The sequence below is a fragment of the Podospora bellae-mahoneyi genome, chromosome 3 (assembly GCF_035222275.1).
Source record: "Podospora bellae-mahoneyi strain CBS 112042 chromosome 3, whole genome shotgun sequence".
Lineage (NCBI taxonomy): Eukaryota > Fungi > Ascomycota > Sordariomycetes > Sordariales > Podosporaceae > Podospora > Podospora bellae-mahoneyi.
Genome location: NC_085882.1, coordinates 2191199 through 2206249, shown reverse-complemented (window position 1 = coordinate 2206249; position 15051 = coordinate 2191199). Strand labels below are relative to the sequence as shown.

Here is a 15051-nt window from a genome sequence, read left to right as displayed (position 1 = left end):
TTTTTTCTTCTTTCCCCCCGACCCCCCGATTTTTATAACCGCTGCCTTGCATCGTTTCGCGCGCTCTCTCTCTCCACCTACTTCACCGCATATCCATCCACGCACGCCACGACAAAACCGAACGATTTCGCATTGCGCCCTCTCCGCCGCGGTTTTTACGGGGCCTCACCCTTTTTTATCCAACATTATCCACTCACCTTGTTTTCCAGCCACGGTGTTTTAGTGGGTTTATGTACTAGTTTTCAGGGGGGGAGGGGAACGAGCTGTCGAACACAAGACACAATGGCGATTGCCTCTTTGCAACAACCAACACAGGCGGAGATGCCACCACCACCACCACCATCTGGTTTATCGCTGTGGCCGCAATTAGAACAGCAACAACAACAGCAATCGCAACAACCGCACACCCCCCGACAACCATCCTTCGCCGAACGCAAATCCCACCAACAACACCACCACCACCAACAACAACAACAACAACAACAACAAGAACAACAACACGCCCGCCGGGGGTCCTCTCCCGAAAAGGGACAGTCGAGGTTTCTGGAAGGGAGCATGAACGATCGCGTCAGCGCGGTGCCCCCGCCGGAATTCATCACTGGGAATAAAACCGAAGAGGAGATACGTGAGTGGGAGAGGCAGTTTTATTATCCGCCGTCCTCTTCTTCGCCTTATCACGGGGGAGGAGTGACAATGTCCACTCCTGCGAGCCCGACAATGTCGGGGTTTGGTGGGCATCCGTTGATGAGGCCGAGGAGCAGTTTGCAGGTTTGGGGTGGCGGGTATAACGGACAGGTGCAACAGAAAAAGAGCAGCGGTTTTTTGGCGCCGCTTTGGGATGGCGTGAGGGAGAAGCTGAGGGGGAGTAGGAGTTCGGGGAGTATGGAGGGAGTGATGATGCAGGGGCAGGGGCATGGGGAGAGGGCGAAGGTGGTGACCATGGCAGAACAATCACAACAACCACAACAGCAACAGCAAAAGAAGGAGGCGTCGTCGTCCAGGCCGGCGAGCCCGGTGAAGCCGTCGAGTATTGTTACTGGCGCGGCGAACGGGACGAGTTATCCCTCTAGGGAGGAGGTGCTGGCGAGTTACAAGAGTTTGCAGGCTTCGGGGTTTTTCAGTGCGCATGCTATCAAGGGGACTAGACATCCCCTTCGCAACGCTGCCAGCGCACCGATGACGAGGACGACGACGGAGATGCAGGTTGCGGGAACGATGTCGCCTTCTGGACCGTCGAGCCCGACAAGTAGTTTGTATGTCAATGGGGATAGGAGGTCGTTCGCGGATAGGTTGGCTGCCGTGAACAGTCAGCAGCAGCTGCGACCTGCGCCTTCGACTGCGAGCTTTCGGAGTCCGGCGGCGCCAACGAGGGCGCCTCCGCCGCCACCGCCGGAGGAGGAGAATTCGGAGGATGCGAGTCCGAGTCGGGGGACCAAGAGGCCGAGTCAGGACATTCACGGGGAGCAGGAGACTGCGACTAGGAAGCTGGTGAAGAAGCTGAGGAGGTCGAACAGTCGGACGTCGACCAAGACGAACTTTACAACGCAGACAGCAAATTTTTACGGGGGTCATCATCATCATCACCATCACAAGTCAAGGCCGTCGACCTCGTCGGCGATGTCGGGGTTTAGTTTGTTTGGGGGGGCGTCGCTTTATACCACGACGAGCACGGTCGTGGACCCGGAGCAGCAGACGCCGACTCAAAGCCCGAGCAAATCGGCGAAGCTGAGGTCCAAGATGAGTTTTGGGAATTTGGTCTCGGGGAAGCTGACGAAGGAGAAGAAGGAGAAGAAGGAGAAGAAGGAGAGGACGAGTTTTCTTGGTGGGTTGAGGAGGAAGACGAAGGGGTCGAAGACGCCGGCGGCGGAACAGCAGCAGCAACAGCAGCAGAGTGTTCAGAGGGAGGAGGATGTCGATATGGGGATCAACATTCCGGCGCAGGTCGCGCAGAGTATGGTGCAACCTAGCCGTTATGACGATGACGATGATGAGATGATGCTTGATGAGCCCTATATCACGCCTCACCCGACTCACTATCACGTTTCGAACCCGCACCCGCACCCGCACCCTCACCCTCACCATCATGTCTTGCATCAGAGGGGTAACAGCCTGCCGTTGGCGACTCTGACCGAATCTTCCCCTTCGAGAAGAAACATCACCCCGCCTACTTCGGCGTTTTACACCTCGCATGGGCACCAGCCACGGATCAGGAGGAGCTTGGAGATGGAGTTGGAGAATGAGGTTGTTATTCCGGATGCGAATAGGGGGATTCCAAAGGTGCCCAAGATTCCGAGGACGTACTACACGGGCAAGGCGGTGGTGGTGGACATTGACGAGGAGAGGAGGGTGAAGAGGGAGAGTTTGCAGGTTTTGATGGGGAAGCAGAGGAAGCATAGGGATAGCGGGATGAGCGGGTTTTCTTGGGGGAGCGGGGGGAGGAGTTTTAGCGGTGTCAGTGGGGGGAGTGGGATGAGCGGGAGCGGGCAGGAGAATAGGGGGGAGGTGTATGTTCATCCTAGTCAGAGCGGGTGGTGAACGGCGGCTGTGTCTGATGTGGAAGAGTCAAGGGGTGGAAAGCAACAAGCAACACCGAAGAAGGGGAGGAGCTGGGAGTGTGTATGGAATAAGGAAAAATATGTTGGACTCGACTGCTTGTTGGGATATATGGGTGGGAATGTTTGGCGTACATGTGTCAAAAGATTGTCTATATGGGGTACCCCCTGGGTTATTTGGCGTTATCATCTCTTCGCCAACAGTTTTTGGGGAGTTGGAGTTGTCGGTTTCGGATACCTCTCGAGTTATCTTATTTCGGCGGTGTTGGGTCATCTTTTTTTGTTTTTGCTTCCATCTTTGTTGGGAAAGAAAAGCAAAAAAGGGGATCAAAGTTTTCATCAGGTGTTTGTTTTTATTGTCCTTGGAGGGAGGAGGATATGTCTTGCCTGTTGCAAGGTTGTTTGTCTCGTTTGGCCTTTTGTTCGGATAATTTCCTTTCTTTTTTCTTTTCCCTGTTTTTCCTTTTTTTGTTTTCTCCTTTCTACTGTCGGGACATGGCGGTACTCACTTATCACCTCTCTCATGGACCTATTGGGCCCTTCCCCTTAGCGGTTGGGTAGCTTTTAGGTTTGTGTTGGGTTGGGTGTGTGGTATCCGACTGGTTTGTGTACAGGAAGGGGGTTGAGAGTAATGACGACTATTTTATGACCAAACCAAAGGAGGAGGGAAGAAGAAAGGCGGGGGGATGTTTGTGTGTTGTTTGTTTTATGACCAAACCTTATGACCAAATGTTATGAATTGTTTTTTTTTTTTTTTCCCTGTTAGCTTAGTTTTTCTTGTCTTGTTTACATAAACAGTACTTTCAGGATTCAGGAGTCGACAGAAACAGACAGAGAAAGAGAGATGTTGAGTAGTGTGCATGAGATTGATAAGAAATAAGGATGTGATTGTATCAATGGTGAGGTGTGATTGGGTGTGAGCGAAGTCAGAGAGAGTGGGTGATCAGATGTTCGGTTTCACATGGGGCTTCTTATTCTAGACTCGGAAGACACCTCAGCCCACTCAACCACCACGAGACTAGCAATGACTCCCTCGCCAATCTCCCTCTCCTCCGTTGCCCCTCCTACCCCAGACAGCAAGAGTCTGCATCGCCAAAATTGCCAACCCAAACAACCCACATAAAAACAGTGAATTGTCCAGATTTTTCACCATTGGTATCTCGTCGCTGTTCCCCGTTCGCCATCCGCATCAACCCCTTTTCCTTTTGCCTCTCTCCTTCCATTCAGTTCCCCATACCTCCTCTGTGGCCCAGTCATCCACCGGAAAACCCCCCTCTGGCCCCTTTCCACCCAACTCACCTTCTCCCAGTTTTCTTCCAAAAAGCTTGAGCCCTTCACTACCCTTAACCCCCTGCATCGCAACAAGGGCCGTGGAGGGGGTGGGAGAGGAGGTAGAGGATGAGGGTGGTGAGGATGGCGAAGGTTGATAAAAAGTGTTGGTGTGGGGAGAGGAACTTGGCGAGGGAGAGGAGATCCACGACGGCGGTATAATCCGACTTCAACTAGTCGTTCCTCGATCAGTTCTTCCGTTTTTCAGCATTCAGTCCATCGAGATAAAGTTATCAACATCAGCAAATACGGCATGTTGATGGATTAGCTTGGCAAGGAACCTAAAACCCGCCATCTCGATGTCGTTGGCACAGCCATTACTGCGAGTGATGGGACTCTTCTCGGGGGAATGCAAAGCAAGAACCCAAACACCGTTATGTCACGTTCGCTTTCCCACCCACTTTTCAGGTCTATTTCGTGAGGCGAACCAGCATCAGTGTCACCCAAAACCTCGACCTCAAACTCATTATTTTTTCCTCAACCTAAACACCAGCAATGAACATGCCCCAAAATCAAAAAAAAATCCCACAAAAGTCCCATTCTATCATATCTACGCCCTCCCTCTCCCACCTTTCCTCACACCACTAAACCCACCCGGACCCTTCTGCTTATCCTGCCCCAACCCCCTCCGTCCAGCAGCAATCCCTCCCCGTCCACCACGTCCACCCCCCCTTCCACCACCTCTCCCACCTCTACCCCGATCACCACCTCTCCCTCTATCCCCCCCTCTCCCCCTCTGATTCCCCGGCCTCTCCCTAATGGCCTTGGCAGCCCCCTCATCAATATCCATCCCATCATCACTATCATCCCCCTCCTCATTCTTCCTCCCCCTCTTCCACTTCAACTTACCCCTCATACCCCTAATCGGCACATCCTTGCCCCTCAGCGCAGCCACGTACGCACCAACTCCACTCTCTTCCTCATTACCACCATCACCCATATCAACATCCATCCCCTCACCCTCCTCCTCCTGCCCCAAAATCAACTTCCCATCCATATCCCTCTTCACCTTCTTCTTCTCCCTTGCCTTCTGCTTCATCGGCTTCGTCGAAGAAATATTCGCCAGCGCGTTACGATCCAGCAAATCCAACGGCTCATCCTCATCCTCCAAAATATACGCGCTCCCCCCCTTGTTCTTCCCACCCTTCTGTTTCCTCCCCGTCATCTCCACATCCGAATCATCACTCTGCTCACCCTCCGACTCGCTGCTATACAGCGCTTGGTCATACTCGCTTTCAAACCTGTTCTTCCTCCTCCCATCTTCCTCCCCATCGCTCTCCTCCGCGTTCTTGGCAGCGTCCTTTCTCCTCTTGCTGCGCTCCTTGGTCTTGCGGATGTTGGTGATAAGCTTCTTGTCGTCCTCGGGGCAGCACCTCATGACCACATCCACCCCAAACCGACGAATCATTCTCTCGATGATGTGCTTGACCTTGGCGCGGAAGTGGCCCTTGTGCTCGTGGCTCCAGACCATCAGGTTGGGGAGGAGAGTCTCCAGACGGGGGAGCATCATCTCGGTGGGCAAGCTGAGGATGCACACCTTGATGAAGCCAAGCACGGACTTGACAATCTCGCGGTTGTTGGAGGTGAGAAAGAGATCCATCGTCTGGACCAAGTCGGACATGGTCGCTTCGCTGACGGTCTCACGGAACTCGTAGAGGATGCGGGTGATGGCGGTGATGGAGGCGGAAATCATGTGGGGGGTGCTACCGGCAAGACCGGCGCTGACCATGGTGAAGAATTCCTCAACGGAAGCCGTAGCGGCAGGGGCGTCCTTGGGCATGTGGGGGACCTTGCTGTTGTCAATGACAGCACCGTGAGAGTTGACCATACGTTGGCCCATAAGAACCAAGAGGTCAAAAGCAATGGTGCGGGCCTTCTCGTTCTGCTCTTTGCAGCTGATGACAACTTCGGAAAGCACCGAGGGGATGAAGTGAAGCTGGGTGTCAGGAACGAAGGGAAGCATGGCAGCAATAGCAGCAAGACGCTCTCTTCTGGCCGGGGCCGACACCTTCTCAGCGCTGGACAGGATAAGAGCCTGGAGCTCTTCGTTTCTCTGAGTAAGGGCAGCACGGCCAATCTCGGCATCAGCCAGGCGTGGGATGAGCTTGTAGGCTTTCTTCTGCAGTTGAGGGTCGTCATCCTTGAAGACAACAAGGGCAGCAATTCTGAAAAGGGCCTCGAAGCTTTCTCTGGGGAGGTAGATGGACATGGTAACAACGAGATCCATCAGGGTGTGGGCGGTAGAGGGCATCTGCTCGCCCTTTTGCTGCTTCTGCTCCTTGGGCTCAGGGGCCTGCTGGAGAGCCTCGGCAAGCTTGGTGCAAACAAGATCGAAAGTCTCGGTCAGGCGGGCAGCAGGGATAATGCTGAGGTAGGCGTTGATAGTCTGAAGAACAGGGCCACGCTTCTGAGGAAGAGTGGTGCTGTAAACGTTGAAGAGAACGGCAAGGAAGTCAGCGGCAAACGTGGTACCAAGGTACCCCAAGTTCTTGGCCGCAGTCTCCTTGCTGACTCTGCTCTCAAGAGCAGGATCGGCTTCCTCGGCCGAGACAACAGCCTGGTTGGACTCGACGAGAGCCTTGAGCGAGCGGCAGACGTCGAGGCGCAACTCAACCTGTTCGTAAAGAAGCGTAGTAAGCGTCTCCGCGAAAGTCTTGTCGAAAGCCTCAGTCAGATCCAGGGGCAAGTCGCAGTAGCCGGGGAGGATAGACCATATTTGTTGAACCACAGTCTCGAAAATCTTGATCTCCATAGTCTTGGGCGCAGCACCGTGGTCCAACACGCGCTGGAACATGGCGGCGCTCACGGGCACAAGTTCGTTCTTGAAGTGCGCCAGGTTGGTGTTGGATGTGTAGTCGCGCAGAAGAGGCAGCAGCCAAGCTCTGCCTGGCTGGCCTCTCGCCGGTTTGACAAGATTCAGGGGGAGGACCTTCAAGACAGACTCAGGACCCATGGCCCGGATGGCCTTCCCAAGAACCTCATCCGCCTCCTGCTTGCCAGTAAACGAGTCGTTTCCGCGCATCTCACCAATGCTCTGAGTGATCTTGAGCATGTAAGGATCCGCCCTCCACCTCAACGAGTCAAACATGGCACCGAGAACGTTGAACGTCTCGAGCCAAGCAGCCTGATACTTAAGCGTCAAAAGGCTCTCGGCAGTCTCGACCAACTGTCCGATGACCTTCTCGTCGTAAATCGATGGCTCAACAAGAACCGAAGCAGGCACGCAGTTGGCCATAAAAGAAACCAAGCACTCGGACGCCGAAATGCGAATGTTCTTGGCCTCAGACTCAAGATAAGAAGCCACCAAGTTGAAAGGGTCCAAAAGCCCCTGGAACGTCTCCTCCGGCTCAACCTGGGCCGAAACGTCGTACGCTCTGGAGAGAATGGCGATCCACGCGGGAAGAAGCTGGGTATCGTTTGGTGCTGGGCGCAACTCCTTGATGATCTCCAATAATCTCGGCAGCTTCGACGAAGCCACATCCTCAGCCATCCCCTCAAAGATCATCTCGAAGATGTCAAACACCGCCATGCTCATGTGCTCGTTTCCGGAGCGAGCGATGCCAAGCAGCAGCTCGCAAAGCGACTCAATCTTCTTGCTCGGCCATCCACCACTAGCCGAAGCAACAGACTTGACCAACTGCAAAGCGTGAATAAGCTCGGGATCAGTCGAAGACTCGGATCCTTTCTTCTCCTTCTTCAACTGAGCGGCCTTCTCAGCCACAGCCTTCAAGCTCATCATGGCAGTCTCGGCGCACATTGGCGCAACAGGGTGGTCGAGCGACGGGCTAGGAGGAGGGCTCCTAAGAATCTTGCGCAGGGCCTCCTGGCCTCTCTTGCGCACCTTCGGCCGAGGGTCAAGCGAAAAGCTCAAAAGACCGCCGATAGCCCGGCGGGGGCCCATGACGGCGGCGCTCTGCTCCCAAGCAACGGCATCCTGAGCAAGCAGCAGACTCTCAAGAACACCAATCGAGGCTCTGACTAACGGGGCATCGGCATCGGGTTGCGACAGGACTGGTGCCAACAGTTCGAGGATCTGGGTGAACTTGGCGCGGAGGAGGGGCTCGGGCGCGTAGGGGGTGACAATGTCGAGGAGGTAGATGACGGGTTGGGCGAGCGTCTTGTTGTCGAGAAGACTGAGCAGGGCAGCGAAGTAAGCTGTTGGTGTGGGTTGTGTGTTTTGTTCCTTGAAGGCGGCCTCGACACCTTCGAGAATGCTGGCGGTCTGCGGATCATGGTCAGTATTCCGTTCGCAGTTCCTTATCAGCCCCCAGCTCTGCAAGAAGCTGTTCAAGACAAGACTGGTTAGTGAATAAAACCTACCTGCTTCTGACTCTGCAGATTTGGCGACCGGATCTTGTCCAGCTTCTCCGTCAACGTAAGAGAGGCCATTTTGACGGTTTCTGAGGTCGTCAATGGCATGCAAGTCCGGGGTTCTCCAGGTCAAACTCGAGAAATTTCAGACCAATTCAAAAAAGTTGGGTGTTATCGGTTATCGCAGCGACCCCACCATTTTTGTGCGCGGATAAGGGTTAACCGTGAGCTTTACCTTCACCAGGGTTATGTATGTCTGTCTGACAGGCCAGGAAGGTTCTCACTCATTGCTCTAAAACAAATCTCAATCAAATTCACCGTGGCTACCGGTAATCTCATCAGTGTATCATGTACTCGAAAGGTTCCCGCCCTTCTCCCACGAAGCAGCAGCAAATATACCACCATCCACCCCAAACGCCATAATAAACCCCAATCACCATTTCATCATCCTCCTCTCTACGAGAACTCGTTATCCGCCTCCTCAATCTGGTTCTTGATCTTGACCAACAACTCTGTCTTCCACTTGTCCAACCGGCTCATCTGATCGTACGCATAGAGCTCATCCGTAAACACCTCCTGGTTTCCCGCCTCAACAGCCTCAATCAGGGCCGACAGGAGCTTAAACTCACGCTGCCCACCAAACGACGGGTCCTTTTCCCTGTACCTCTCGATATTGCGGCGCGCACTAACCAAGTCCTTGGTCGCCAAAATGCAAATCCCCGCCTTGAAGAAGTACTCCTTGACCGAGTACTTCATCAAGTGGTTATCAAGCGACGAATCAGCCACCTTTTCAAAGTTCTGAATCGCCCTGTGATAATCCCCTTCCAAAGCAGCAATATCCGCCACCTTGAGCCAGAGCTTGTTGGCCAGCCTGTCATCCACATTAGCATCAACGCATAAAGTGCTTGAATTCCAGAAACCTACGCATTCGCCCCATCCCCCTCATACCACTGTGCAGCCTTCTCATAACTCTCCATCGCCCTCCTCCGATCCCCCAACTCCTCCTCCAGAACCTCCCCTTCGTTCTCCTTGTGACTCGCCGCCCGTCTAAAGTTTCCTTTCTGCGTGTACCGATCAATCGCCACGCCCAAGCACCGGACCGCGTCCTCGGGGTTGTCTTTTCTATAGACCTTGAAGGCGTCCACCATAATGTTGGCCGCGTCGTCGGGTTCGTTCAGCCTGTCTCTGTGGATCTTGGCCGCTTGCTCAAATGCGGTGCCTGCTTCCTTGTCTGTTCCATGTCAGTCCCATCGTTTTCACAGCGACGGAAAGGGGAACGCACTCTTCCCCTCCATCTTGTAAGCATTTCCCGCCTGGACAAACAGCTCCGCCGCATTCTGGAGCTTGTCCTCCTTGCTCCCGCTGAAGAAGCTGAAGCCGCCCGAGGCGCCCGCGAGGGTCTTCTTTGCCTGTTTTGTGTAATCCATATCAGCGGCGCCCTCTCTTATGCCCAACGTGTCCAACTGTAGAACGCACCTTCTCCTCCAACGCGCGCGGATCGAGAGCCATGTTATGTTATTTTATTTTCCCCCCTTTTGTTGATATTTATCGTCTGGCGGTATCGATTTCGTGCTGTCGTCGTCGTCGTCGCAAATTTTCAATTTCTGATCGGGCTTTGATAGACAAGAATGGTTGCGCAGGCGTGTGAGCTGTAGTGTGTGTAGGTCGGTAAGGCGGGGCCAAGTGGCGGTAGGCCAACAACGGCCGGGCCTAAAAGGGGAGCTATGACGCCAGCCTACCCTATACCAATCCAGCTAGCTCCTACCCGCAATTAGTTAGCCCATGCGCTCAATTGATTTCACAGCTCACTTTCTTCACTCTCAAAACTCCAAACTCGTCATCACGACACGCGGCCGAAAGGTTCACTTATCCAAGCTCCCGTATTTTCTCACAAACCAAAAATTTGGCAACAACAATTTCTCACCAACCCAGCTGTCCAATTCTTCAACCACTCACCAAGACACACACCACCATGATCAAACCTCACCACCTCCTCCGGCAACCCCTCCGCCAAATCCGCCCCCTATCTCACCCCCATTCAGCCTTTTCAACAACCTCCTCCCCCTCCCTACCCCAAAAACCCACCGCCATAAACCCCTCTAACACCCCAGTCGACCCTGACAACCTCCTCTCAAACCCAACCTGGTCCATCACCTCCCTCCTCCCCTCTTCTCCCTCCCCCTCACCATCAACACCATCAATAACCCCACACCAACTCTCCCACCTCCTCAAACTCTCCGCCCTTCCTCCCCCCTCACCAACCTCCCCAGAACCTCACAACAACAACAACAACTCCAAAATCCTCTCCGACCTCCACTCCCAGCTCCACTTCCTCGCCCACCTCCAATCAGTCAACACATCCAACGTCGAACCCCTATCCTCTATCCGTGACGAGACCCCAGAAGGCCTCGTCGAAGCGGCAATCACAGTCGACACACTCAAGGAAGCCCTCAACAACGAGGAACGGGTGGGCAAGTGGAAGCGGCCGAGGAGGAGGAGGACGGTTGACGCTACTACCAAAGAGCAGAGAGACGTCGAGAAGTGGGATGTGCTGGGAACCGCCTGCGAAAAGGTCACCGTGGGAGGAGGGGGCTACTTTGTCGTGAGGAGTGGCATGGCCGTTACGGCAGAGTGACGTTGGCACTAGTCAGAAAGAGCTACCACCGAGAGAACCCATGAGCATGAAAGACAAAAAGGTGGAAATTATCACAACAATTCACAACGACCACCACCGATGCACCATCACCACATATAAAGCAAACATTGCATTGTACTAACATCAAAGCGATGGTCTCACATAGAGAACGCCCTTCCCCAACTGAAGCAACCCAGGCTAATTCAACATACATCAGTTAACACGTTCCCAGCCATGCATAACCCGGCTGCCATAATTCATAACCATGGCTTCGTTCTGTAAGGCGGCAATCTGGCGCCTGAATATCGCCTCGTGACCATAGTCTTTCATCCCCCAATAAAAAAAAAAAATCAACGCAATGGTAGCGATTCCCTGTGCAGATACTCGGTATCAAATCCCTCCAAAACTTCATTTCTTGCCCTTCTTCTTCCTCATGCGGGTACGAATAATACCTTGCTCGGGACCCTTGTTCGTTGTATCCGTCAAGGTGTTCAGGGTCTTGAAAGGGTCCGGCCTGCCCGTCTCAACAGCAGCCCGTCTCGCCTCGTGCTGCCGGAGCTTCTCCTCCCAAATCGACATGGCGTGCTCCTGCTGGGTGGCCTGTTCCTTGTCGACGTCCTCCCAGCCGATGTGATGCAGAATGGTGCCGGCGAGGTATGGGTATCTGAGGTGGCTACTGACCTTAGCAGAGACATCCAATTGCTCGATACTTTCAACCCCGGCGATTCGCTCCAAACCTGCAACTCCATACTCGACACTGCACTGACGGCAGAGGAAGCCCAGGATGTAGTCGTTCTCCGAGTACACATTGACCATGCGACCCGTCACCACACTTCTCATGGCGACCCAGATGGCCGTCTCCGAAGGCGCCGGAAGGCCCATGACCACCACGTTTTCCACCAAACCAAACGCCCGTCGCTCGGCCAAGATGGCCATACAGGTGTAAATGGCGCGGGCGCCGAGGCTGTACCCGACCAGCGAGACACCACGCTCACCGGGCGCCTTGCTTGAGATGATATCAGCAAGAATAGAGCCCAGCTTGTCGGCGCGGACCATGCAGGTGTTCCAGGGGTTGTCGACAATCTTGCTGAGCTTTAGAAGAGAGGCCGGCCAACGGGCGTCGATCAGACTAGTATAAACTGGCCCGTGGCGGTCAGCACTCTTCGCAGGGTCAGGCTGAAGGAGCTTGGAACTGGGCTCACTAGACCGAGCAATGATTTCCTTCTTGGCGATGGACCACGCGGCGCTCTTGACCATGGTCTCGAGCGCCGTGTTCAGCTTGACCAGGTTGTCGAGCTCCCAACGAACCACATACACCTCATTCTGCTCCCCCAAGCATCTCCAGGGGCGGAAGATGTCCGTCCTGTTGGGCAGCCAGGCGCCGACTCCCAACACGACTCGAATCCGGCGATGATCTGGAACAATCTCGCTAATTTTGAAACACTCCTCGTTGACAATGCCGCGAAGAGGAATAAAGCCGGCGTCACTAACGTCTTTGGCGTGTTGTTCCATAGTTTTACCGCCAGCTCGACAAGGGCACATACCGAGAACGTTTCCGACAACGAGGCCACTCTCAGCCATCGTGCCAAGAAGGCCCGCGGCTGTGGTGCTCCCAACCCCCATACCACCAGTGACTGAACCGATGCTGGCAGCAATCAGCGGAGCTGCGAGATTGCCGCTGGGCACAAAGTGAGCGCCTGCCGGGCCGGCTCGTCTCCGAGAAGACTTGTTCTCCTCCGTCCTCTTCAAAGCCACCTCTTCAAATGACACCGTCTTGGCAAGGTCAGCGAAGGCCTTGCTAATTCTCACCTCTTCCTCGGTCAAGACACGCAGTGGTAAGCGAAGGGACGAGGTGATGTTGAGCATCAAGATGCGGGTGTAGGCGTTGTAGCTCTCAAGCGAGAGCAGCAAAAGCATGAGGCAATGAAGCAAGAGACATCTCTTGCCTGCCGGGAGAGTCGAAAGCGCTGTTGCAATGGGCGGGTACAGTTGCCAGAAGGCAGGATCGGCTTCCACGGTGATGGGTGTGACGTTGATCATGGTAGCCGGCTGCGAGTCTGCCACATGGTCAGGACGTCCAACTGGGACCCAGCCGTCGGCCTGGGTCTGGAACTTACTGTTTGCCCTCTTTTTCTTATAGGACGACGAGCCTCTCTTGGGCCCATACCCATACTGATTGCCGTAGTCGTTCGCCTTTCGGATCGAAATGTCGCCAGCACGCTTGAGCACAGCCGTCTGCCAGCGCTTGAAGTGCATCAGCGCCTCCTTCTTGAGCTCCTGTTGGCGAGGGCCGAGTGGCACGTCAGGCTCCCTCTGGGCTGAGGCTGGAGGGGCGTCCGAGGAGGTGCTATTGTCAGTTCTTCTGCCATTGGACCGACCTCCCTTCTTAGAGCGCGATGGCTTGACATTCTCCTGTTTCTCTGGGGCCTTTCTGGGCTGCTCTTCGATCGGCTTGGTCAAGCTGAGGTCTCTGAGATAGGGGGGAAGCTTGTTCCAGACCGTGATGCGGACGGGCAGGGGGTTGCTCTCGGGTGGAAACATATCAAACAACTGGGTTGTCTGCTTCTGCATCATGTCGGTCAGTCTATTGATGAGCGAGCTGACTTCGACCTTTTCGGCATGGTTGAGAAGGGAGGAGAAGTCGGCCTCCCGCCTGGGAGTGTTGGGCCGGGGCCGGCCACTGGGTGGCATTTCCTCTGTAGCTGCGGTACTGGTAATGGACGCCCCGTCTTCAGTGGGTTGGGGCTGGACCTGGACCTGGGCCTGGGGATGCGGATGGGGGTGGGGATGGGGATGCTGTGATACTGTTGGGACGTCTTCTTCGTTTTCAGACGACTGGTCGTGCACCTCCAGGAGGTCAAAGAGGGTTTTAGCCATGGTGAGGACAGGAAGGAGGGGTTCTGCTGGAGGAAGGATGGTGCTGGGTGCCTGGCTGTCCAAGGAAGGCGTGATGCTGCCGCAGCAAGATGTGTTCTCTGCGAAGGAAGGTGTCGGCTTCTCTTGAAGGGGAAGGAGTGCCTCTTATGATGGAAGGAAGGGGTGTCGTCACAAAAGAAGGTGTGTTCTTGATAAAGGAAGGTGTGATGTTGCCGTCTCTTGGAGGGGAGGTTGCTGTTACTCTGAGTGTGACTTCCTGTTTCGAGGGGGGCCAGTCGCAAAGCAGCGAGCTCAAGAGGCAGTCACGAGGGAGGACTGAGAAGGCGGCGACTCGGGAGTCGGGCACCCAACCAACCTCACCGGGCTTCTGGATCTGAATCTGGAGATGGAAGAGGAAATGGCGATGCGACGACGTGAGCCCGATTAGGACAGGTTCAGTTTTCTGTTTCTGTTTCTGTTTGCACGATCGGGATGCCGCTTCCCTCCTGCTGTGATACTTGAGCTCTGATTTGACGTCACCAGCGCCTGTCCTGGACTGTGTGGGTTGCTGCAGGAGGAAGCCTCTTCTTGTTGAAAAAGAGAAGAATGAAGCAGCAGAAGAGGTCGCAAAAGTCGCAAAAGTCGCAAAAGTCGCAAGTGGCCGGCAAAGAAATCCCTTTGGTCAACAGGCTGCGACGAGGGGGAGGGTGAAAGCGAACTGTCTCGGCAGTAAGTGTTCAATGCCCCGCCTGCTTCTTGAACATGTCTTGTGAAAGCAGTCCCTCTCTGTGTATCAACCAGTTGAACGAGCCGGCCTTCAGAGGTGAGTTCGGTGCGACATTATTGAAGCTGGCGGGCATGATCCTCGCCGTCGCCGCGTGCTCCCGCCTGGTTGGGGTATCTCGCTCTGGCTGCCGGCTGTTAATTTCCAGGGCATATCGACCGCAGCTGGCATCTCCTCTCTGGCAGATGCTGGAGACTGGTATCCCCTCAAAGATTGGGATGAAAATGGGTGTGCGTGAAGGAAACTGGGAGAGGTTTGGGAGACACCGCCAAGAAGAAGTCGAAGGACAGTTGCCGCCATGTATTCCAGGCCCATTACATTTATTGTATTCTGGAACGACTCTATTTTGCTGCTCTTCCAGTAATAAAACCCCAGGCTGCTACAGTTCGCTCTTGCCGTTTGAGGTTCAAGCCTACTCATCCCATCACATCACCCTGCTATGTATACTGCTGCGGTGTTGAGTCGAATACAAGGCACCCCCCGACATACATAGGTACAAACAAAACATTCATTGACATATTATTAAAGGACCCTGAAAACCGGCACCCAACCCCATTGGTTACATCGCATAAGCCTGCCTCCTC

General features: G+C 54.5%; 5 protein-coding genes across 5 annotated transcripts; 2 read left to right on the top strand and 3 right to left on the bottom strand.

Annotated features, from left to right (window-relative positions):
• Positions 1-282: 282 nt before the first annotated feature.
• On the top strand, positions 283-2535 carry QC761_306540 (uncharacterized protein; the record flags this gene model as incomplete). Its single annotated transcript, XM_062877795.1, has 2 exons — positions 283-444; positions 469-2535. The coding sequence occupies 2 exons, from the start codon at positions 283-285 to the stop codon at positions 2533-2535; spliced, it is 2229 nt and encodes a 742-aa protein (XP_062733602.1).
• Positions 2536-4431: 1896 nt separating this feature from the next.
• On the bottom strand, positions 4432-8300 carry RRP12 (pre-rRNA processing protein; the record flags this gene model as incomplete). Its single annotated transcript, XM_062877794.1, has 2 exons — positions 4432-8103; positions 8202-8300. The coding sequence occupies 2 exons, from the start codon at positions 8298-8300 to the stop codon at positions 4432-4434; spliced, it is 3771 nt and encodes a 1256-aa protein (XP_062733601.1).
• A 348-nt stretch (positions 8301-8648) lies between these two features.
• On the bottom strand, positions 8649-9866 carry SEC17 (vesicular-fusion protein S17; the record flags this gene model as incomplete). The annotated part of the gene is given in 4 exon segments (XM_062877793.1): positions 8649-9063; positions 9117-9423; positions 9475-9655; positions 9669-9866. The coding sequence occupies 4 exon segments, from the start codon at positions 9699-9701 to the stop codon at positions 8649-8651; spliced, it is 936 nt and encodes a 311-aa protein (XP_062733600.1). The 5' UTR covers positions 9702-9866.
• Positions 9867-10164: 298 nt separating this feature from the next.
• QC761_306510 (uncharacterized protein) lies at positions 10165-10827 on the top strand (the record flags this gene model as incomplete). Its single annotated transcript, XM_062877792.1, has 1 exon — positions 10165-10827. The coding sequence occupies one exon, from the start codon at positions 10165-10167 to the stop codon at positions 10825-10827; it is 663 nt and encodes a 220-aa protein (XP_062733599.1).
• Positions 10828-10983: 156 nt separating this feature from the next.
• On the bottom strand, positions 10984-14122 carry QC761_306500 (uncharacterized protein). Its single transcript, XM_062877791.1, has 2 exons — positions 12030-14122; positions 10984-11966 (listed from the first exon to the last, which is right to left on the bottom strand). Exons 1-2 carry the CDS (start codon positions 13702-13704, stop codon positions 11236-11238), a joined length of 2406 nt encoding a protein of 801 aa, XP_062733598.1. The 5' UTR covers positions 13705-14122; the 3' UTR covers positions 10984-11235.
• Positions 14123-15051: the final 929 nt, after the last annotated feature.

Coding starts and splice junctions, on each gene's coding strand:
- QC761_306500 (XM_062877791.1), bottom strand. CDS start 13,704: ATGGCTAAAACCCTCTTTGACCTCCTGGAGGTGCACGACCAGTCGTCT. Junction 11,967..12,029: donor GGAAATCATTGCTCGGTCTA/GTGAGCCCAGTT, acceptor GCCACGGGCCAG/TTTATACTAGTCTGATCGAC.